General features: G+C 37.7%; 1 protein-coding gene and 1 long non-coding RNA gene across 2 annotated transcripts; one reads left to right on the top strand and one right to left on the bottom strand.

The window, feature by feature from the left end:
* Nucleotides 1-902: 902 nt before the first annotated feature.
* Nucleotides 903-16,705, bottom strand: LOC119075212 (clavesin-1). Its single transcript, XM_037181599.1, has 5 exons — nucleotides 16,590-16,705; nucleotides 3,503-3,850; nucleotides 3,165-3,436; nucleotides 2,990-3,106; nucleotides 903-2,164 (listed from the first exon to the last, which is right to left on the bottom strand). Coding segments are annotated over exons 1-5 (993 nt in total). The 5' UTR covers nucleotides 16,591-16,705; the 3' UTR covers nucleotides 903-1,909.
* On the top strand, nucleotides 9,726-23,054 carry LOC119075214. Its single transcript, XR_005087337.1, has 3 exons — nucleotides 9,726-9,736; nucleotides 14,496-14,497; nucleotides 22,854-23,054. It is a non-coding gene; the product is annotated as an uncharacterized LOC119075214 (long non-coding RNA).
* Nucleotides 23,055-24,502: the final 1,448 nt, after the last annotated feature.

Raw genomic sequence — 24,502 nt, 5'->3', positions numbered from 1 at the left:
GAAAGAAGTTGGAGAGGCCTACATCCAGCAGTGGATAGAAATAGACTGAAAAAGAAGAAGAAGAAGGAGGAGATCGATAGGTCCCGGGTTCGCGCCCCAACAAGGCAAGTTTTTATTTCAAATAATTATTAATAAAAAATCAATTTCGTTTCATTTCAGCTAAAATTCAGTTCAGAATTAACTCGTGGGATGTAATACAACAGAATATCAAAATACTCCCCAGTATTGCGAAATATAACTCCGAAAGGCCAGACATATTTTCTTTTTAAATAATTGAGTTAATTTTGAACTGACTTTTATCAGAAATGAAACCAAAATTATTTTTATTAATATTATTTAAAAAAAAAACAGGATCCGACACGATTCGAACCCGTGCCTATCGATCACAACATTTTGATTGTAGGCAATCACACAGCTATTGTAGGTAATCACAACTACAGCTCTGATAGCAAGTAGAAACATACAGCTGTGACAGCTACGGGCCGAAATATTTTCTGTGACAGATGTATTTTGTCAAAAACTACAGCTAGAGACAGATCGCAGCTGTAGCAGGTAACTACTTTTTCCTCAGTGTAGGTGCTTAATTTTGTATCTCGCCCTAACAGCTAAAAGTCCATCGTAAGTGTGTAGCCTAAAAGTAAAACCATTCAAGCACGCAAAAATGAGTTACTTTGAAGGAAAAATTGGCTTGTGGATGATAACTTATCCCACTTGGAGAAACCATTGCGGATTGTGGAAATTTATCGTTTCACTCTTTCAAAAAAAAAAGATTTTGGTTCAGAGAAATCATCAAAAAACGAAAAAATGTTCGCCTAAATGTAGGCTACAAACTTGCAAAGGGTCAATTGCTCTTAAGTCACATTCAACAGCACAGTGTTCATTTTTCAAATAAAACGCTGCACTTTTGTTCCGATTAAGTGTTCTTTATTGTGTAATTAAAAGAAAATTCTTAAGCAAAATTTTTTTTTATAAAAACTATTTTCGTCCCATTTTATCAAAAAAACAAAGTAATAGGATCACAGATATGGTAACTTAATTCCACCTATAGGCTCACCAAAATATATTTGCAAAAATAAACAAGAGTGAGTGTCAAGTACAGAAAAATTGTGTGCTACAAACTAAAATTGTTTTCCTTACAAAATAAAAAAAAAAAATTGTTCCTGGTTGCTCTTTGTCACGGGGACATCCATAAGGGACGTCCGCAATTCAGTGTTGCCATATAGGTCTTTACTTATTGATAACTCCATATGATTTTCTGAAGTGTCAAATGTATCCAATTACTCATTACTCCACTTTACCTTCCGAAATTGCGCATTTCTCGGGGTAATACTATCTCTGACAGCACTGAATTGCGGACGTGCTTTATGGATGTCACCCATGCTACGTGATCGATAATGGAAATGCTAATTCAGCCACTCGATTTTATTAACAGAACTGAGACAAGCATCGGTTCAAATGACGGAGATCTCAATTTGTTTTTTGAGTGGAGATTGACTCATTCTAAGATTTAGTTGGTCGTCGTTAATGATTGAGCAACCGATTAGCATTACCATTACATTCAAAAGCCTAAGTTAATATTTCATTTATTTACATTGTGGAAAGTTTATCGCCCCGTTTAGCACTACAAAAGCACCTTGTGTCGTCCCAACTGACGACACACCTAGAGAATTTGAAGCCGGAAATAAAATGTGCAAAAATTACAGGAAATTTTAATGGAAATCGTATAGTTCTCTAACCCCAATTATTGTCTACAAAAATCATTCAATTGTAAAAAAAAAATTAATTATTTTTTGTCCGGTGCTGCGTTTACGTGTGTGTTCATTAACTTAAAATTACTTTTTGTATCAAAAAAAAAAACAAAATTTTCATAAATAAAAAATCTCTGCGCGTGGTGCGCGTTCGCTCAAGGTTAATCGACCTGCAATTTTCTAAAACTACCAACCATGCCCGGATCCATGTCAACATCATCATTGCCGGCAAAATTGACCGATTCCTTGGATACCTCAATGTACATATCGTCCAATGCCAATATAGCGGCACGGTTTTTTCGCGCCTTCTCTTTGAATATTTCGATCATTTCGCTCATCGGCATCGTGCCACCGTATTCTTTCGGCAGTAGTTTCGGATCGACTTTGGTTTTTAGTTCCTCCAGATTTTTATGCAACTGTCGGGACGGTAGATAAGGGTTTCGGTTAGTCACATCATAGTTATTTGTCTACCAAGGTATTTGTATGAAGGTATTTTAACGCACACGACGTCTAGTGCGACAAAACGTCGTGTGCGATAAAATACCGGCATACCTACCGTGACAGATATAACGTTTTTCGTAATTTCAGGACATAATCACCTTTCCAATGCAAAGCGGCTGCTAGGAATTTCGCGCCGTGTCATTCACAATAATTGACAAAATGACACATTTTGTATAAGGAAAATGTCACTTTGTGGGCTATTGTGAATGACACGGCGCGAAATTCCTCAACACCTGCAAAGCATGTTCTACATTTTGTACCAAAATACACGTGTGAACCGAAATTCATTTGAACAATCAAGAAGGAGGCATTCAGTACACATTGATGTAAAGAGACGCGTTAAATGACATCAAATAGTCAATGCTTAGTATATACGCTTCAACAATACGTTCGGTATAACTGTGTGACTCGATAGCCGAATGACTATAGTCGCTGCTTTGTATTGAAAAAAAAGTTTTGGTGTCGGGGGTTCGAATTCTGGTCAATGCAAAATTTTTATTTATAAAAGTTCAGTCTTCGTTGAAGGTAATAGGTTAGGGAGATGCGGGAAAACCGTAAAAGTAGGAAAATAGGCGGTTTTGCTTGCTTGCTCGTATATGGAGCGTAGCGTGCTAATAGAAAGTTCGCATTGGACTGTGTCTGGGAATACAGTGAAATAAATACCTCCATCATGGAAAGGTGATGATTACGGGCCGGAGTTGCGAAAAGTAAAATTTAAAACGAAAAAAAGAAATCCTTACCACCACACGGTTTTTCAGCTTATCGGTCAGCACGGTCATGCAAAATTCAATGACCTTATTCGCATATGAAGGCATGTTCATGAAATGAGTTTCTTTGTGACGCATCGGTGTTGAGTTCTACGAAACGGAACGGGTTAACAATCATTCCGTTCAATGCTTTCCGACACCCACATACCTGAATGCACTTGATCATAGTCTTCATCTCTGTCAAAGACCAAAGACTTATCAATCCCATACTTAGTCCCGACTCGTCGTTCACGTATGTGTATCCGGCAACTTGTGACTCTTCGTCATCAATCAAAGCTTCGCACACCAGCGAATGAGTTCTTGCCATTTCTTCCGATGTATGCTTGTACGGATCAAATTTACCGGCACACGACAAAATCAATTGTCGTCCGTGGGCGTCACGTTGCGGTAATGGTATCAAATAGCCCGAGCTTATTATGTCTACAAAATAAATTGCAAAGTGTTACATCAACTGGCCGAGACATTTCCGCGTTCGCCCGTACATACCATCAATGCCCTTGTCTTCGATGTCCAATCTCTTGAACCATTGTGGATGTAATTGACGAATAGTCAGATACCGTTCTAACATCTCGCAAGCAGCAGGAACTGAAAACTTTTTCGTGCGTAAAAATCTCAACAGGAAAACGGCATCGGTTCGACACTTTTTGATCGTCGGATGTTTGGCTATCCATTCACGGAATTGAGCTAATGCTTGACCTCGGATGTTGTCATCTTCGCGGAGTTCTTCTAAGGCGATTTTTTTGAATTTCGACGATAAATTGCACACATACGGGTCAAATGAGTCGGGTGCAGTGGATAGGCTGTAGGTAACAGGAGAGGATGCAGTTTCCAACACTGTAAATGAAAAAGAAAATGGTAAATTCGAATTCTAAGTTGATGGTGCAATGGGTTGAAAAGCTTGAAGAGGTTCAAATACACTAATTTGGAGGACTCCTGTTATGTCTGTTGTTTGAGGGACGTCCACATTATTCAGTGCTGTCATTAAAGATCTTTGTGTTCTACATTTTTCTCCATTTCAATGCAGTCAAATGTGTGTCCCAGGTCCCACTCTTTAACTAGAAGAGTATAGCACACATCTGACTGCATAAAATGAATATTTGTCGAGTTATCGATTGTGTAAAAATAATGGCAGCACTGAAAAATGTGGACGTCATTATTGCATGCCCCTAAAGTCTCGCTCAGTGTTTTATACAAAATCTTTATTTCAGTCGTTACTTTTAAAAGTGAACAGTAGTCACAACCCTATCCATAATTTTTGGTTTGCCGTTAAGATCGTTCTTTTTCGCAGCGAACACTTTTCGAAACTCGATAAGCCACTGGTTTATCAAACAGTATGTTGAGACAAAAATGGTCCATTGGTCCTAGCAAAAGAGTTAGTTCTTAACCAATAATATTAAAGCTAACTCTCCTAAGTGTAAACAATAAAAAATCATCCATAAATCACGTAAGGCTTTCGTCAGTGCTGTCATCAAAATTAAATCTTAAATAATGCGAGAAATACGTGCTCTGCGTAGGGGCTATATTTGGGGGGATAGAACATACTTTTAACGTCGCAGGCCGTGTATTTCTCGATTTATTTAAGATTTAATTTTGATGACAGCACTGAAAAACGCGTTACGTAAATGCATAATGCATAATCCATAATGCTCAAAACAAACGAGGCATTGAAAACGTGTTTTGGTCCTATTTTTCATGACGAAATTTCCGAAACTGTCAAATGAAGTTAGAACTTTTTCTATTCAAAATCGCGATTGCTGCATCTGTCAATGAAAACTAGGACCAAAACACGTTTTCAATGTCTCGTTTGTTTTGAGCATAAGGGAACATTCGTGCATGCTGGAATTGCACATCGTGCATGAATATTCGACGATTTTAATAGTCAATCACGATATTGTCTCAATAGATGAGACATTCAATTCGTTTTGGGGAATTATCCACTCAAGTATTTCAGCTTTTTTACTGTCATGATTAGCGTTTCTTTGTACGTTAAAAATTGACCGACATAAGACAGGTTGAATGAGTCCGAAGAACATTAAAATGTAAAAGAATTATAAAAACATTCTAACATGCTAATAGTAACAATAGCACTGAAGCTATTTGGTTGTCATAAACGATGATGATTCGAATAGTAATTAGATAATCTTTGTGTTAGAAGTATGAATGCATTGTTGTGTTGGCAAGAAACAGACAATTTTATTATAATGTTTCTGTAAGCAATACAAAGTCGTTAATAGTCATTGCTCAGTTTTGCGTACAAAATTCAATTTTAATATTTTCGTTGGCAAAGGTACAGCTAGGGGATCATTCAATAATGTCGTTCACATTTTTCAGTGCTGTCAGTAAATTTAAAACATCGACCAAACTGCAGTCTATGCAGTCAAATGAGGATCATATTCTCTGATTAGTGTTAGAAGTTCGTTAATCTATTTACGGAATAAAAGGCCGTTTACGAAATTGTCCCAAATCAAAGAAAGTCTCTGAATAATGACGAAAAATCGATCAAACCATGTTTCAAGTATTCTTCTCTTCAGAGGCGCTGACTTTAGATTTGTTCATGGGGGGCTCATTGGGGGCAACGCTTACAAAGTGATAAAAATTGCTGGAAAACCCTTGGAATTTGAAGAATTTTTGCGTTGTCATGGGGGCAAGCGCCCTCCCGCCCCACTGAACTCGGCGCCACTGCTTCTCTTCCGTGGTCTTGTTCTTTTTCTTCTTCCTAATTCAACTTCTTCCCTGTTTCCTCAAATTCAGTTGCCTAGATTCAGTCTTCTCCTGTCTGTCATCTCTATCTTGTGATTATCTTCTTCACTTTCATTGTTTTTTCTTCTCGTTTGTCCTTCTCTTTACTTTTCTGTTGTTAAACTTTGTCGATGACATTCCTTCAATCACTCCTTGTACTGTAATCGCAATCCAATCTTTGTGTCGTTTTTGGTTTTTCGTTCCTGACGTCAGCGTTCTTCCTTTTGCTTCACATTCCTAATAATAATCCGTTTTCAGTCCGTGTCAACTTCTATATATACTCTGTATTACACTGCCAGCCATATCCCCGATCTGCGCCCATAACCTGTTAGAAGCTCCAATCTACTTAGGGAATAAGAAGCCTTTTACGAAATGAGGTTTTTATTGACTTTTACTAACTTTTAACAAATGAACAGAGGAACAAGTTTTTCACCAGTGCTTACTTGCTTGTGTGGAATTGATGTGAATGCTACGATTATACATTGAACAATTAGGAGGTCTGTTTAGAGGTAGAACAAACAACTGACTGCGTAAAATGAATATTTGTAGAGTGGCAGCACTGACAATTCGAACGTGAAAATTGTATGACCCCTTAGAGATTCGATCAACAACATTTTGTTGATTTATTTGATTGTAAATGTATTTTAGAAATCTGATCGCATACGATGATGATGATGTACACAATAATTGTATAGAGTTACCATCCGAAATTGAGTTTAAAACGTTTTTCAAAACAAAAATATTTTTGCGGTAAATGTAAAACGACCAAATCATGATGAGTATAATGTTAAATTGATCACAAAATATCAGGTACATCAAATACGGTTTCAAACAAACACAACAATCCATCAGTGTACCCATCTTGATTGTATTTACGATATCGTAAAAATGGTCGGTAATGATACACATTTATGAAAAATGTTTCATTGCTTTAATTGCTTGTACTGAATACTTTGTGTTGTTAAACATTCGGTGAAACTCTTCTTGTGAACGAGAGCGATATACATTAATAAAACCATGAGGAAGTTCTTTAAAAGTTAAAAAAAAAAGAACCAACAAAGCGATGACCATGACCAACTTTGCATTTTTGGGCATTATCTTGGAATTTAAATGTTTGCAAAAAGTTACACAAAAATGGTTTTGTGCGATAAATTTTGCTAATTTAACAAATGAATGGACAATAAAAGTGTCGAGGTTTTCTAGAAGCGCAAAAAAAGAACTTGGGAGTTTGTGTTGATTGCAGCCGACTAGAAGAGATATCTAATTGATTTTCTGTCGAAGATTCTTTTTCCGGAATATTACAAGAGAATTTGTGTCCCTATGAGTCACAACTATTTGCTCAAAGTTATGTCCGTGCGTTAGCATCCAATTACACGAAAAAGAATTCTGCAATTTAGCTCAATATGGGCCTAAATTCAGGCGTGGATCCACCTATGTGCGGTCGAGGCGGTCGCCGGGGGTCAGAAGAAGATTTTTACATAGAAAATTTTATTTAAACAAAAGCCGCCTGGGTCAGAAACTGTTTGTCTTCTATCCGCCTGGGTCAGAGCAAAAGCTGGATCCGCCCCTGCCTAAATTATCAGTAAATAATATTTGGGCGTCCGTATGAGTTCAACCACATATGAAGAGGGATATATACGACACGTAGAAGAAAACGTAGAGACGTAGAAAAAAAGGAGATATAACAAAGCTGGAAAATTACCGACCCATAAGCCTATTGTCAACACTCTACAAGTTGTTTATGAAAATCATTACGAAGAGGAACCCTGACAAGTTCGACTTCTACCAACCTGTTGAACTAGCTGCTTTCAGCACAAACGACCATTTGCAGGTGATGAGAACGCTTATTGAGAAGTGTCTTGAATACAACATCGACATAGTCTTGCTATTCATAGACTTCAGTGGAACCATGGTCGATATTGGACGCATTAGACGAATGTGGAGTAGACTCAAGGTACTCCAACACACAGTGCCGCTTTTAGCTTTTGGGCGCCATCGAGCAATTGGAAAAATAGGCGCCAATTTAGTAAAGCTAAATTTTTTATAAGGACCCCTAGCGCCATGTTCTTCTGCTCCACTTCGGGCGCCACGGGCATTTGCCCCATATGGACAAGGCGGCACTGCCAACACAATTCGATATGTGTACAAAAATGCTACTTCATGTGTAAAACTTCATAAGAGCACGGAGAAATTCAGAATCGGCCGAGGTGTAAGGCAGGGTGACACCATTTCACCGAAATTATTCACGGCGATTCTGCAGAGTGTTTTTAGGAAGTTAAACTGGAGTAAAATGGGAATAAAGATAAATGGAGAGTACCTGAGCAATCTCCGCTTTGCTGATGACATTGTACCGATAGCAGCGAATCTAGGTCAGGCTCAGCTTATGCAACAACAGTTAAGTGAAGAGGCAAGCAAAGTTGGCCTCAACATGAACTTATCGAAAACAAAAGTCATGACCAACAGCGGGGGCGATAGAGAAATCAAAATTGGTGACACTGTCATTGAACGAGTCGACAGCTACGTATATCTAGGACATAAACTGAAGTTTAGGTCTGGACAACCAAACTGCAGAAATAAGACGTAGGATTGGTCTTGCATGGGCAGCGTTCGGAAGACTCAGACTCATTTTCAAAAGCAAAATGAATAAAAGTCTGAAACGCAAAGTGTTCGACAGTTGTGTCCTTCCAGTGCTCACTTATGGAGCGGAAACGTTAACTTTAACGAAAGCATCCGAAGATAAATTGAGAGTGACACAAAGAGCCATGGAACGGAGTATGCTTGGAATAACACTCAGAGACAGAATAGGATAGAAACAGGCTGAAAAAGAAGAAGAAGAAGAAGAAGAAAAACGTCGCCTGGAAGTTTATGTGTTGGTAACACTGATTTTGAGCTAGAATTTGAATATGTCAAATTCGCGCTATAAGTCCAGTCGAAATTCAAAATGGAAAGTGCGGAGGTCTTTCTAACCCAGTGTCATTTTCATACAAGGAAGCGTTGAAGTGTATTTTTCAGTTCACTTTTTCATCGAATCGTTCACTTAAAATTCAAATTTTAGACACACCGCCGTTCATTCGCATTTGACATGTAACTAGCTCAAAATCAGCGTTACCAACTCAGGTTTTTTTGAACCTCGTAAACTTTGGGGTAGACGTAGATACGCGGGTGACACACATGTCATTCGATTGAATTCGTTTGCAAGTTGCAGTGTACCTGTTAAAATGTCGTTGGATCTGCGCGACCGCACCAAAGTATACAGCCTTGGATTTAAGTACTTCGAACGAAATGAATAATTGTTCGTTACTTTCTGTTCTGTTAGTTCCAGTAAAAAACCTAACTTCCAAATTCTTCGTGAGATTTTTAGACCCGTACGAAGTACTGGGGTCTTATAGGTTTACGCATACGTTTGTAACACGTCGAATTGGACTCCCTGACTAAGGGGAAACCTATTGTGGTTGTTTAGAGATGCCAAATCCGCGAAAAAAAAATGTCCGTCTGTCCGTCCGTCTGTCTGCACGATAACTTGAGTAAAACGCATCCGATTTTGAAAATTCTTTTTTTTCCCGTTTGGTAATGTCAAAAGACAGGCTAAGTTCGAAGATGAGTGATTTTGGATCGACCCCTCCCGAGCTGTGGCCCAATAAGTGCTTTACGGTTTTTCGAAGATATCTCCGGACATTTAAACGTTAAACTTGTAAGTGATACGTCAAATAAAAGGTATTTACAATACCGATCGACAAAAAAAAAGTTTAAGGAAATCGGATGACCGACTCGTGAGTTAGACCCCTTGGTTTGGAACAGGCACAGGGCGGCAAGCAGTTTTTGCTTGTAGGTCGGCCACATTTGAACATATTTCGTCTGTTTTCGTCTGCTTTTAGATAGGTATTGACCGTACCAATCAGGGAAAAATTTATGAAATTATGTTCTCCGGAGCGTGAGCTAGGTCTCTTGGAGTGAGCTCTTATCTGGCTACTCGGAAGTACAGTGAACGTGGTGTATTTTGAGAATATCTCGAGTAAATTTTGGCCGAATTTCATGAATTTTTTTTTGTTTGAAAGGTATTAACGAATGTAAAGCGTTGGTAAAATTTCCGGTCTTCTAACAAAATGGCTGCCGGCGGCCATATTGGATTTTATTAAAAGTGATATAAAGTGGGAAAAATGATGCTTAGAGAGTTTCTGTTAACATGGAAATAATGTGTTAAGTGTGAGGGGTTTCAGGGATTCCATATATGGACATCTATATATTGAGCTATATACAGCTATATTGAGCTATATAATAGCATATTCCTCTGTGAAATGTTTATTTACAGTGAAATATAGGTAAATATAGCGGTATATAGCTGTTTAAATAGGAATTTATGAAAGTTGACTTCGTACGGGGCTGTCTATATTGCCTCCGGCAATTTAATTGTATATGATAACAAGGCAAAGAGTGGATAATGTAAGTGATTTTAAAGGGAGAATAGTTTTTCAGCAGAGAAGAAAATGAAGTAAGTGAAATGAAGAGTTTCACATTAAAGGCTTTTGATACGAATAGGTGTTTCGTACGGGTCGGCGTTAGCTATGTTTTTTTTTATTTTGGGAATACGTTCTGGTCGTAATTCAACAAGTTTGCGTTGTAAGTGACAGATGTAGAGTTTAATTTGTAAATACATATGTGTAGAAAGGAAGAATCATTGAGCCACTTTGTGTCGCAGTTTCTTCTTGTTTTAAATTTTCTTTAAATATTTTTCTGAGAAAATATTTACGTACAGAATGCGTCACCTAAAATGATATCAGTTGATTTTGGAAGTATGCACTGGGACTTGCGTCACATTTCCGTTTGCAGGGTTTTTTGACTGATTTACTCTCGCCGTACTTCAGTCTCCAATCACCAAATATTTATTTCCTTTGTGGGTTACCATGAACCTGAACTCTTCTACCTCTTCTGACTAGACAGTTTTTAATTTTAAGTTCACAAATTTCATAATATTTTTATCAAACAGAATTAAAAAGACTTGGAAATTCCATTTAATTTAAAAAAAAAAATTATTTACTTTTGTCCATATTCCCCATTATAATCTCATGCAAAAAAGCATGTCAATTGCAGAGAGAAAAAAAAATTGTTATGCGAATCGACAGCCAATCAGAAACGTTCGTTCAGGCGCAATTCTAAATGGACAGGTTGATTTTTAAATGAGTAAATAGACAATTTGTTTATGTTGTTTTTACCATTTGTGTAACCAATGAATGTGTATATCAATACTTATCAATACGTCATAGTTTAGTCTGCGGTTTTGAACTAACGTTGTGTCGGTTTGAATTGTTTTTTGTTTTTTTTAAATAATTTTATGAAAACAATTTTCCCGAGCAGGTTCCGTTCAAAGAGTGTGTCGAACTCCGAGGGGGTTCACTTGACTTGACAGTCCAAATAAATTTTCTTAAGGCCAGGTTCGCTTATGGCCTTAAGGTTTTACACTTTTGAGTCTATATATAGGGGAAGTAGGTCTAACAAACGTTTCATATTAACGTAACCGACCGACACTGACAAAAAAAAAACAACACAAACGAACGACACCACACTAGATCTTAAATATCTACTGGACATCTGAGCCTCATATGATCAAGGTTGGATTTTTGTTAGTTAATATTAATGTCGCCAATAATCTCTTGAGTATATTTACATTTCAAGCAATTTTTTCAGATCGAAACCGCATGCTATTGAATTTGGTGCGACATTTACTAGCATACAAAACGTGCTATTTATAGAGAAAACAAATTTAGATTAATGACGTATAGATCTAGAAATAATAAATTTTTAGCTAACAAGCGTAGAGTTGAGGTCAATCAAGGCTGTGTCTACGTTTGCTTTAGCTGGAGCATATGGAACAAATTGAGAGTGTGGCACAAAGAGCCATGGAAACGAAATATGCTTAGAATTTACCCTCAGAGACAATATGACAAATCAATGGACTAGACAGCAAACGAAAAGTCGTTGATGTCATGGAGAGAAAAGTGAAGCTGGGCGGAAAAGTAGCGAGAATGACAGATGAACGTTTGACCAAAATTATTATGAACTGTAAGCTACCCGCAACAAATCCTAGAGAGATGAACAAATGAAATCAAGAGAATAGCAGACAACAAGTGGCAATGGACCGTTCGAAATGGAGGGATGTAGGGGAGGTCTATATCCAGCAGTGGATACAAAAAGACTGAAAAAGAAGAAGAAGACCATGCATTTATTTGTGTACGGCCAGTTCATCACGATATGAAATCTGTTACTTCTTTTGTTGTAGTGTTGGCACATACATTTTGGTCACAAAATCTTTAACTTCGTTTGTTTTATCATGGGGTCCGCTATATATGAGAATATTAGCTAAAGGTCTTCATTTGTTGTTGTTGTCTGTGTCAATGACAGATGCATAGGTAAAGAGCTTCAATATTCTTCAGCAAATTTATTATAAACGAAATTGTGGGCTGAACAATTAATGAGAAAGTTCACTCGATAAAATTGGCAAGAATTTTGAATATGGTATGGATGGATCATCCATCACGGATGGAGGTAGCGTCAGCAGCAACAACAAAGAAACACCTCCGAACTAAAAATTATTAACAAAAAATCGATGAAGTAATCTTCACTCAATTCGATGCCGATGAATTCGATATGTGGGCTTTCATATAAAAAAGTAGTTTTTTCTGTATAAAAATAGCTTTTGATATTCTCACCAATTTTTTTATAGATATTCCATTTTATTGATAGTAAGTACGAGATAATGATTGACGATACCAAAAACCAAAAAAGGTGTTTTGTGTTGAAAGAGAGAGATAAAAAAATTATTAAAATCCAATCGTCGGATACATAAATAGCAAACACGGAAAATTGGGAAATTTGAATATGGTTATGGCGACAGAATTGATTTTTAACGAGAGAAAAAAACTGCCTAATTGATCTACGTGGCGTGAGAGTCAATTTTAACTTTTCAAGTACCGACAAGCGTATACGAACAAAATCATTGAATCTGTTACTTCATTTGATGTGCAGTGCACACAGTGGATAGAATTGAGAAAGAGACCCGATAGACAATGACAGCCGTAATTCCTTAAGGTGAACAAACTGTAACATAATGTTTGATATAAAGTCTACAACTTCAACATTTTAAACATTCATTTCGTTTTATATAAGGGAACAATAGGTCAGAGTTAATCACTCGTTCCTGTCGTTTATAGTCGATGACTAGCAGTTTATTTAAGGTTAAACAATAAATCGAGTTCGAAAATACCGTTTAGCGCAATTTAATCCAATATTTATTGTTATGTGCGAAGAAAACAAACCAATTTTCTTCGTTATATAATTTCATAATAATTACAATCAGAAAAATTGTTCCGGCAATTAATTGTCTAGTCAAATGAATTAAAAAAATTAATTCGAAATAATAACATTGCTGCCACCTTCCTGAATTGGTTTGTTAATATAAAATTGCAGAGCGAAAATAATTTCCTTGATTGGCCGGACAGCAATTTTCTGCTATATTTTATTGCTATCAGCATATTAAGGTAGTAATTAAAGATAGGGAATGCATTAGATGTGCGAACAAAGTTAGTTTTACTTTACCACAGTCTTGCAGCCCCCAATAATTCATAAAAGGTTTCATAATTTGCATTTTTAAACTATGAATCAAAGTCAGGAAACTATGAGTGCCCTTGTGAGTGTCTAAATAGTTTTTTATGTCACCGAGTTGCATACAACGTTTTTCTCAAAAAAGCAACTCCTACTTTTCTTCACTTTTAGCTTTTTAGTGCCAAACGAAAATTTTTAAATTTGCGTCAAAAATAGAACGAAAAGTTCATTTTGGGTGCCACGGCAGCTTCTTGTCCAAAGTGTTCATACAGCGTCACTGAGTTGAGAAAATGTTTTTTTTGTTATTATCTCGATATGATGTGGACGTTTCGCTGACTGCGCTTCAATTTCTCCAAACCACAAGTTACACTACGTTTCAGTGGTTGAATGAATTGTTTTTGCAATTTCATTCAACTTTAAGCGAAAAAGAAATTGTGAATCGCAGCAGGTACATTTAGGTGAACATTAATAAATTAACTAGCATTTCACCACGGCAGAGAAAACAGACCAGGCAGGAGCGGTTCATTTTTGAAACGTCAAATTAGCGATCTTATACTCTGCATGAAAATGAACTCAAATGAACACTGACATTAACTGAATTGGTTTAATTCGCAAAATATAAGGCCATTAGATAATTCAGGTCCCCAGTCAAATCCATCGCTCCTGCCTGGTTTACTTTACTCTGCCGTGATTTTTTCACCAAACGTTCATTGAAAATGCTTCTTTCATTTCAACGCTCTATTGAACGTTAGTTGCACTCGCTACTCTGATTGAGTAATCGATAGGGAGATTTAATTGCTGATCTTGAGAAACCGGTCCAATTTATTATCAAATTACGTAAGAAAACGACACCACGTGTGCGCAAAACTTTGCTGTATAAAATAAACACACAAAAATAACGTGTACGCAAGGGGTTCTTCAACACTTATAATGACATCATTTCGAATAAATTGTCTTCGACGATCTAATCATAAACCGGCTCTGTGAAAATAGCTCTTTTTTTGGTCGGCCAGACAAGGTGGCTTCAAAACTTAACTAACTTAACCGAGCTCTCGATAACAGAGCGGCAATTGCCGACATAAATTTTGAATAATACGAGATGGATTCGTTTCACAACGGTAGTGATGAAATTAGAATCCATTAGTTGTACTATCCGACGTAACATGCGTGAAAGCAGACGGTAATTTGTAATAGATGGATCTGAATGAAATAACAAAAATCAAAAATAAATTGAATGAAGATGATAATTCATAAAAACTGCGATGCGGTTTTGAAATCATGTGTTCATTAGGCACAGAAACAAAATAAAGTTAACGAATACAAGTAACGAATAATAGTCCCTTCAGACAGTTAGTTCAATGGAAGTTGGTCATTCATCAACAGTGTTAAATACAGTTGGTTCACCTTAATAAGGCACAATTTTAGAGTTATATCGGAGGTTTAAAAGTCATCGATGTTGCCAGTCAAATAAGTGATTCCCAGTTTATGATATTTTGGCGCAAAATTTTCAAATTTTGCGCCAAAATATCATAACCTAGAAACACATAACTGATTGGGAAGATCGATGACTTTTAAAACTTAAAAAAATCTCAAACATGTTCAGAACTAAAAAAAATCGAAGACGGAAGCACGGCAAGCTTGAACGAACACGTAGGAGATAATGCTCGAGCACGTTAGGCAAACCGAAATTTACAAAACTTTCCCACGTTTTCCCGAATTTCCCTAAATTCTTCCTCGCCGGAAAGTGCTAATGGTGTCGAGGAATACCTACAAATAAATTTCTAAAAATCAAAAGTCAAATTTTTGATTCTTAGAAATTTATTTGGAGGTATTCCTCGACACCATTAGCACTTTCCGGTGTGCCTAAAGTTGACAAGTCACAATAACCGACAACGTGTTAAAGGTAAAATTGTCATGCAAATTTTTGACCTCGTTTTAAGCACCACCTGATAGACTGGAGACATAATCATTACGACTAGTGTGAAGACAGTTCTTTCTGTGCAGGCCAAAATGATTTTTTTGCCGAGAAGCTCTCCGAAATTTGTAATGGAGCTAGTTCGTAAACAGAATGTAAAGAGAAACCCAATTTTTCACGACAACTTTAGTTGTCTGCCAGGAATTTCGCGCCGCGTAATTCACAATAATTGACAAAATGACACATTTTGTATAGGGAAAATGTCACTTTGTGGGTTATTGTGAATGACACAGCGCGAAATTCCTCAACACCCTTTAGTTTGATTGGTTCTAGATGGTCTGGGAGACCGGAATTATATTCTAAATATTCTTAAGTGACTAGAACATCAATTTTGAGAAATCCAACCAACTTTGCCTCAAAGCAAATCACTTCGAGCGTGAGTGGTTCTCTTAATAGAGTACTGAAGCGGGACTGTAAAAAATGTGGGAAAATTATTCATACAAGTACTCTATTTGACAGCTGTCATTTAAAGCACTTTGACGTGAAGTGCGTTTCTCAAAGAAATCGAACGCACAATTCAGTACACAGGTACACACACAACAAATCAGTGCGCACAACGATTGTTTGTGGAGTTGTGTATTTCTTTCAATTTCGAAACGCTCAAGGTCATATACCGTTAGAAACAATAGTGAATCATTCAATTCAGAAAAAGCTACGATTTTTTCGTCAATGTGGTCGAGGGGATACATTGTTCATTCTGACCGTTAATGGAAGATTGAATGAGGAATGGCCAATCGGAATCGATATTCGTAATGTTCTTACGGTTACAAAACCAACAAAGCTCGCAACATCTTTCCAAATGCTCAATTCGTTCAGCGAGAAAAAAATTTCCATTCCGCAAATTTATTGTATCTACTCAATTATGGTCAGTTACACAACATCCAATGAACATATTATAATGCTTCACTCCACATCGTGTTCGATTGATCGTTTTTTTCTTCTTTTTAACTTTTTTTTTAATGAAATATTTTTAAAGTGAAAGTTTTTCAATTTCGTTACACAGTTTCGTCGGACTAACGTATTCGTTGCACCCAAATGGTGTATTGGTGTATCGGGGGGCCTTCGGATAATTTTATACGATTAAGTGCGTGCAATTTTTTAAAAACATAATTTTTCATGTCCACAATTTCCTATACTCATCATGCCTAAGTATCTACACACTCCTCAATTTTATAATTTAAATTTAACAAATAGAAAAATCGTTCAGCCACTGAACGTTCCAAACAACAAAAACAAAAAAAAGGGCAGCAAACGAACACTCACTTTTAACAGGTATTCCTTTCGGCTTAATCGGAGGAGTGAAGGAAAACACTTGTGAATTTAGAGATGGATTCAGCCAAACTAATTTACTGAAAAAATTTCTACATCAACATATCACCGCAATATGAATGGCACGTTCATAAAATCGACGGTTCAATGGTGGGAGCGATGAGTGTAAGTTAATAATGTTTTTGTTGTTGTTAATATTGTTGTAATCTATAGTCGTTTTCGTTTGTATAAAATGGAAAATATATTTGAAAAATCTTATAATATAAAGTTTAATGTTTGTTGGCTTGCTGGTTTGTTTGTCTCGCTATATAGTACAGGGCCTATTTTTTGGTAATTTAATTCCGAAAAATTCTTAAAAATGTTTTTAAGATTTTTTAAGAATGTTTAGGAATTTTTCAGATTTAAATTACCTAAAAAATGCCCTTGAGGCAAAACGAGCGCTTTTTGACGCTTCACAATTTTCCCTTTGTGTTGTGGATGCATTCTTTAACCGAATAGACATTTTCGCAAAGCATGAACGAGGGATTCTTTTGAAAAACAGTCTACCGAAATCGAACGCATTTTCCAGTGGACTCTTTTATATGTGCCTAGAAAGGTATTCGACCCTAGAAGCCAAAACCACTTTCAAAAAAATTCTTCGAAGTTTGTGTGGCTGGTGAAAGGTGATCAAAAACCGAAAACTTGCACTTTTTTTACCAAAATTTCTCCGGGTACACGAGCCATACAGGGTCGTGTGGGGTGTCATTAGAAAGGTAATCACACGTACTATTGAGCCGAATAGGGACTCATTGTGTTTAAAATTTATCGACACTGAATATGTGCAGTTGAAGTTTTCCACCGAAGACTAACACTGATGTTTCTGAAATTTCTCGAGGTACACAAAACGTACATGGTCGTGTAGGGTGTCATTTGACAGGTAATTTAATGTGCTTTTGGGCCAAATAGGGTCTTATGTGGTTGGGATGCATCTATGATGAAATAGAAGTTGAAATGTTTAGGTGTACATATTTCATCATAGTTGCATCCAAACTTCGTAAGATCCCATTTGTCTCAAAAGCACATAAAATTACCTTTCAAATGAAACCCCACCCGACCATGTACATTTTGTGTACCTCGAGAAATTTCAGTAAGAACAGTGTAAGTCTTCGGTTGAAAACTTCAACTGCACATATTTCAGTGTCGATTAATTTTAAACACAATAAGTCCCAATAGTACATGAGATTACCTTTCTAATGACACCCCACACGACCCTGTACGGCTCGTGTAACTGGAGAAATTTTTGTAAGAAAAGTGCAAGTTTTGGGTTTTTGATCACCTTTCACCAGCAACACAAACTTCGAAGAATTTTTTTGAAAGTGGTTTTGGCTCGGGTTTTGGCTTCTAGAATCGAAAACCTTTCTAGGTACATATAAAAAATGTCCACTGGAAAATGCGTCCGATTTCGGTAGGCTCTTTTTCAAAAGAATCCCTCGAACACACTTTTGACGTCTGAAAGTCGTTTTCGATAATAAGCGATTTGGCGGTATCTTTTTGGCAGTAACTTTTTGGTTGTTTAATAGTCTTGCTGTAATAATCTTTCTGTATTGAATACCAACCATAAGGAAGTAATCCCTTTACGAATTTTCATTGCACATAAACAGCGTTTTAACACGCCGAGCGATCCGGCCCATTGCCCCGGAGCGAAGCGGAGGGCCACAATGCGAGCCGGGCGCCGGAACGGTGTCGGTAACTTAGGAGTTAATTTTTTTTCTCTCTTGGGATCTCAATGTCAGCTGAATTAGTAATCTTGAGTTGAGATTGTCAACTGAAGAATTTCTTGAAATCGAAATTTCATCTCAAATCAAGAATAAGCCACTGTACGTAGATTTTATTCATTTGAAATAAAATACAAAGCTTTTTATTGTATTTGTTTTAGTTGCTTGCAATCAGAGATTGAACGGTGAGATGCGATGCTTCTGAAAGTCGTTGTTTCTTCTCGTCGTTTCTTCAGGAAGTCGACGGTTTCGAAGAAACGGTGACTTTCTGAAAAAATGGTGACATGTAATGACGACTCTTCAGATTTTCTGATGAAACGGTGAGAAGAAACGGTGACTTCCTAAAGAAACGGTGACATCCTATAGAAATGGTGACTACCTGAAGAAACGATAACTTCCTGAAGAAACGACGAGAAGAAACGGCGACTATAGTGGCCGGTTCTTCTCGTCGTTTCTTCAGGAAGACACCATTTCTTCTCGTTGTTTTTTCAGTAAGTCACCGTTTCTTCAGGATGTCACCGATACTCATGTCGTCGAAATTTCAGGACAATTGCTGGATGTAGGCCTCTCCAACTTCTTTCCATTTCGTACGATCCATTGCCATTTGCTGCCAGTTTGTACCTGCAATAGTCTTAATTCCGTTTGTCCATCTCTCCGGTGGTCTACCTATAGCTCGTCTTTTATATGGTCGCCAGTTCATGATCTTTTTGGTCCAACGCTCGTCTGTCCTTCTTGCAATATGTCCCGCCCAGCTCCATTTCAGAGATGCTATTCGTTCCATGACATCAACGACCCTGGTTTGTTGTCGAATCCATTGATTCGTCATTCTGTCTCTGAGTGTTATTCCAAGCATACTCCGTTCCATGGCTCTTTGTGTCACTCTCAATTTATCTTCGGATGCTTTCGTTAAAGTCAACGTTTCCGCTCCGTTAGTGAGCACTGGAAGGACACAAGTGTCGAAAACTTTGCGTTTCAGACTATTATTCATTTAGTCTGAGTCTTCCGAACGCTGCCCATGCAAGACCAATCCTACGTCTTATTTCCGCAGTCTGGTTGTCCAGACCTAACTTCAGTTTATGTCCTAGATATACGTAGCTGTCGACTGGTTCAATGACAGTGTCACCAATTTTGATTTCTCTATCGTCCCCGATGTTGGTCATGACTTTTGTTTTCGATAAGTTCATCTTGAGGCCAACTTTGCTTGCCTCTTCACTTAACTGTTGTAGCATAAGGCCTATTGAAGAGAGAAAATAAGGCAAATCACAACGCGCGCATGAAATAGTGATTTGACCAAGGTGAGAAAATTGGAAATTCCATCAAGAGTGAAAGTTCGCTTGCGTTTTGCAAAATGCCGCATTTTTCTCCACTTTGAAGGAAATAAAATAAAAAGCGTGTTGCGGCATTCAGCCATTTTAGGTGAGAAAATGATCATTTTCTCACCCAAAATGGCTCAAGCCGCAATTGAATGATTATTTTCTCACCTAAAATGGCGCCTCTCAGAATGGCAACAAAACGCTTCATGCACAAAATGAGGTAAGACACAACGCGCGCATGAAAAATATTTAAATATTTTTGAAATTATGGTAGTCTCGAGCGAAGCCGGGGGTACTCCAATAATGAAATAATAAAATTAATAAAAAAAAAACTGACGAAGAATTATACTACACATATAGGTAACGTAGGTAGTGGCTTTAACTATATTTGGGATAATTCTTCTTTTTTTATACGAAAATCAAATTTAAATGTTAACGAATTTAGTAAAACTTGGTTCGGCTTTGGCGGGTTTGTCTACATTATAAAAGTCCACTTTTAAGATTTATTTGGCAATTGATGCGCATGTTTTATTGCTCAGTTTATTACTTCAATGTTTAATAATTAATTTTTATGTCCATTGTCCATGTTGAACGAAGTTAATACAGCTACAACATGATGAAACGGACATAAAAAAAAGATTTTTTTTTTTGGTTTTGTTTCATTGAATTAAAAGCAAAATTAATTTACCAGGAACAAAAGATGTCTTACAATGTCTATATTAAATAATTAAAGAACAAACAGAACGTAAAGTTTTTTATGTTCTGTCAACGTCACCTTGACTTGCCCGATAGCTAAACAATTATACTTGCTGCAAAAGATAAGTTTTTTTTTGTCATCAGAATAATTTTATTATTTAACTTAAACGTCCGCCAGTGTTTCTCTTTCGTTTGAACAACACAACTCGTTTAGTCAAACGAAAACGACTATAATCATATGCGTTTTTACTTCAATATATATGGATATATCAACAACAATCGGATGCATTGCGAGCCTTGCTTTCTCTTGTCCCACTTATAGAAAGCAGTCATGCCTCTGATGATTGCAATTCACCATCGTCATGATAATAATAAAACCGTTGAAGGTACACACATAATAAGAAATTGTAATATGTATACCAAAAGCAGAAAATCAGTCAATACTAACGAACGAAATGGTATAAAAGACGAGAACGTAAAGGCAATGTGTAACACGCAACAAAAAAAAAACGCGAGAAATTTGTTCAATGCGATAAAAGCGTAGGGAACGGTTTCGATTACCATATGGAATAAGAAAAGGGCTTGAGAAATGCCACCAATTTCAATTTACAGATCGATTTGGTAAGCTCTTCTTTCGACAGAATTTCTGTCGAAATCAAAAACCAATAAATCTTGATCGTTAGCCTACACACACCACCGTTTGGATTCAACGATCTGTATGCGGATTTTGTGGAGATCGTACGTTATGATAGGATGACTGGTCAATAATTACCTAATCAAATCTGAACGAAATTCATCAATTTTATGGGATGTAAGCGTGCGTCGGAGTATTTAGGAAGGCGTACAATGAAATCGCAGCAGTGAAGAAGTGTAAAGTCTCAAGCAAATAAATTTTATTGGAAATTGGGAAAGTACAAAATTGCACAAAAAGCGATTCTTCTATTATGGCAATTTAATGCGGCGATGTTTCGAATCTTTTGTTGGATTTTAGTGAATATTTAATCGTTTATTGGTTCTTAGCTTTCGCTTCGTTTCGGAAAAGTGTTCTGCTTTACATTTTACAAGATTACAAGGTCCGTCTCATTTGCAGGTGATAAGAAAGCTTATTGAGAAGTGTCGTGAATACAACATCGACATAGTCTTGCTATTCATAGAGTTCGAAAAAGCTTTCGATTCAGTGGAAACATGGTCGATATTGGACGCATTAGACGAATGTAGAGTAGACTCAAGGTACTCCAACACACAGTGCCGCTTTTAGCTTTTAGGCGCCATCGGGCAATTGGAAAAATAGGCGCCAATTTAGTAAAGCTAAATTTTTTATAAGGACCCCTAGCGCCATGTTCTTCTGCTCCACTTCGGGCGCCACGGGCATTTGCCCCATATGGACAAGGCGGCACTGCCAACACAATTCGATAAGTGTACAAAAATGCTACTTCATGTATAAAACTTCATAAGAGCACGGAGAAATTCAGAATTGGCCGAGGTGTAAGGCAGGGTGACACCATTTCACCGAAATTATTCACGGCGATTCTGCAGAGTATTTTTAGGAAGTTAAACTGGAGTAAAATGGGAATAAAGATAAATGGAGAGTACCTGAGCAATCTCCGCTTCGCTGATGACATTGTACCGATAGCAGCGAATCTAGGTCAGGCTCAGCTTATGCTACAACACTTAATAGTGAAGAGCCAAGCAAAGTTGGCCTCAAGATGAACTTATCGAAAACAAAAGTCATGACCAACATCGGGGACGATAGAGAAATCAAAATTGGTGACACTGTCATTGAACGAGTCGACAGCTAAGTATATCTGGGACATAAACTGAAGTTAGGTCTCGACAACCAGACTGCAGACTAATTTTCAAAAGCAAAATGAAATGCAAAGTTTTCGACACTTGTGTCTTTCCAGTGGTCACTTATGGAGCGGAAACGTTAACTTTAACGAAAGCATCCGAAGATAAATTGAGAGTGACACAAAGAGCCATGGAACGGAGTATGCTTGGAATAACACTCAGAGACAGAATGACGAGTCAATGGATTCGACAACAAACCAGGGTCGTTGATGTCATGGAAAGAATAGCATCTCTGAAATGGAGCTGGCCGGGACAGATTGCAAGAAGGACAGACGAACGTTGTACCAAAAAGATCATGAACTGGCGACCATATAAAAGACGAGCTATAGGTAGAGAGACCACCAGAGAGATGGACAAACGGAATTAAGAATATTGCAGGTACAAACTGGCAGCAAATGGCAATGGATCGTACGAAATGGAAAGAAGTTGGAGAGGCCTACATCCAGCAGTGGATAGAAACAGGCTAAAACAGAAGAAAGGAGAAGGTCCGTCATAGGGAAATGACAGGACAGTTTCCCGAAAATATATGGAAAATTTTATCACAATAATTCAAAGAAACTCACCCCTTATGCTTTCCATTGTGTTGGGACGTAGTCTCTTTAGGTCGCCAAGGCATACTTACTTACTTTACTTTACCGGCGCTACAGCCACTTGTTGGCCTTGGCCTGGTCGAGAATCCGGTTCCAGCGTGCCCGGTCATTCGCTGCACTTTGCCAACCTCTTATTCCCAGCGCCCGAAGATCTGATTCGACGCCATCTATCCATCGCATTTTAGGGCGTCCTACTCCTCTCCGCCCTTCTGGATCATTTCGGAATAACATTGTTCCTGTCCATGCGTGCTACATGTCCTGCCCACCTCAACCGTTGGACTTTCACCATTGCCACAATATCCGGCTCGCCAAAATCACGTTTCAATTCAAAGTTGTATCGTCGCCGCCACCTTTCGCCTTCACGCATCGCTCCGAAAATAGTACGAAGGACCTTACGCTCGAACGTTAGGAGCAACTGTTCATCACTTCTCTTCACCGTCCAAGATTCGCATCCATAGATCAGAACTGGACGAATGAGCGTTTTGTAAACTTGGCACTTCGTTTTCTTCGATATCAACTTTGAGCGTAAATGTTTGATTAGACCGTAATAGCATCTGCTTGCCGCCATGATTCGTCTTTGGATTTCAGGTGTATTATCGCCATCCGAACGAATCAGCGCTCCAAGGTAGATGAATTCTTCGACTACCTCGAGGTTGTACTCTCCAATGCTTATCACGTCCCCTTGTTGATTGGCAACCGTATTGGGCTCGGCCTTCATATACTTGGTTTTCGATTCGTTGATCATCAAACCCATTCTCTCCGCTTGGATTTTCAGATTTGTGAAAGTGTCTACCGCTGCTGCATGTGTACGACTGGCAAGATCCAAGTCATCTGCAAAGCCCAGAACTTATTTATTTATTTATTTATTTATAGTTACAACGGAACAGGCCTAGGCCCAATTATACATTGAACTTAAGAAAACATAATACAAGAAAAAAATTTATTACGTGATCGAATTTAAAGTTAAGAGAGGAAAAGAGATGATTAAAAGAAAACAATTAGAATGGGTACAGACTTTTCACCGTTGACTTATATTCGTTGTAAGTGGAATTAAATATGTCACTGTGCCGAAAGTAAGCATTATGGTGGTTCTGCATTCGATGAACCGGCGAATTGAGCTGTATGTTCGACGATGGTGTAGGAAGGCGGAATAGGTGATGGTCATTTTGCCGAGTAAAACGTTGCGGTACGTGAGCTGCGATACGCGATGATAGACTGGTGACGATTCTTTCGTGGATGATTTTGTACAGAACCATTTCATCCAATTCGAGACGGCGGGTTTCTAGTGATTTCATTTTAAGATATTTCAGTCTAGTTGGGTAGTCAGGTTTTGTCCAGTTGAATCGGTAGTACAGCATCCTTGTAAATTTACGTTGCACCTTTTCTACTTGTTCTTTATACTTCACATAGTAGGGGTTCCAAATGGTACTGCAATACTCCAGTCTGCTTCGAACATACGTGTTGTAAAGCTTGATCAGGCTAGCCGGACGTTTGAAGCTCTGAGTACTTCTAAAGATGAATCCAATAAGTTGGTACGATTTTTTCGTTGTTTCATTGATGTGGGCAGCGAAGCTCTCTTTACTATCAAACGTAACACCGAGTTCCTTTTTTGTAGTTTTCTTTTCGATTGGCGTATCATTTATGGAGTATTGATAGTTTATCGGTTGAGGCTTGCAAGTTATCGACAACGCCGAGCACTTTTCTGG

Source organism: Bradysia coprophila, unplaced genomic scaffold (genome assembly GCF_014529535.1).
Source record: "Bradysia coprophila strain Holo2 unplaced genomic scaffold, BU_Bcop_v1 contig_193, whole genome shotgun sequence".
NCBI lineage: Eukaryota > Metazoa > Arthropoda > Insecta > Diptera > Sciaridae > Bradysia > Bradysia coprophila.
The sequence above is the reverse complement of the archived record's forward strand: the minus strand, read 5'-3'. Positions and strand labels throughout refer to the sequence as shown.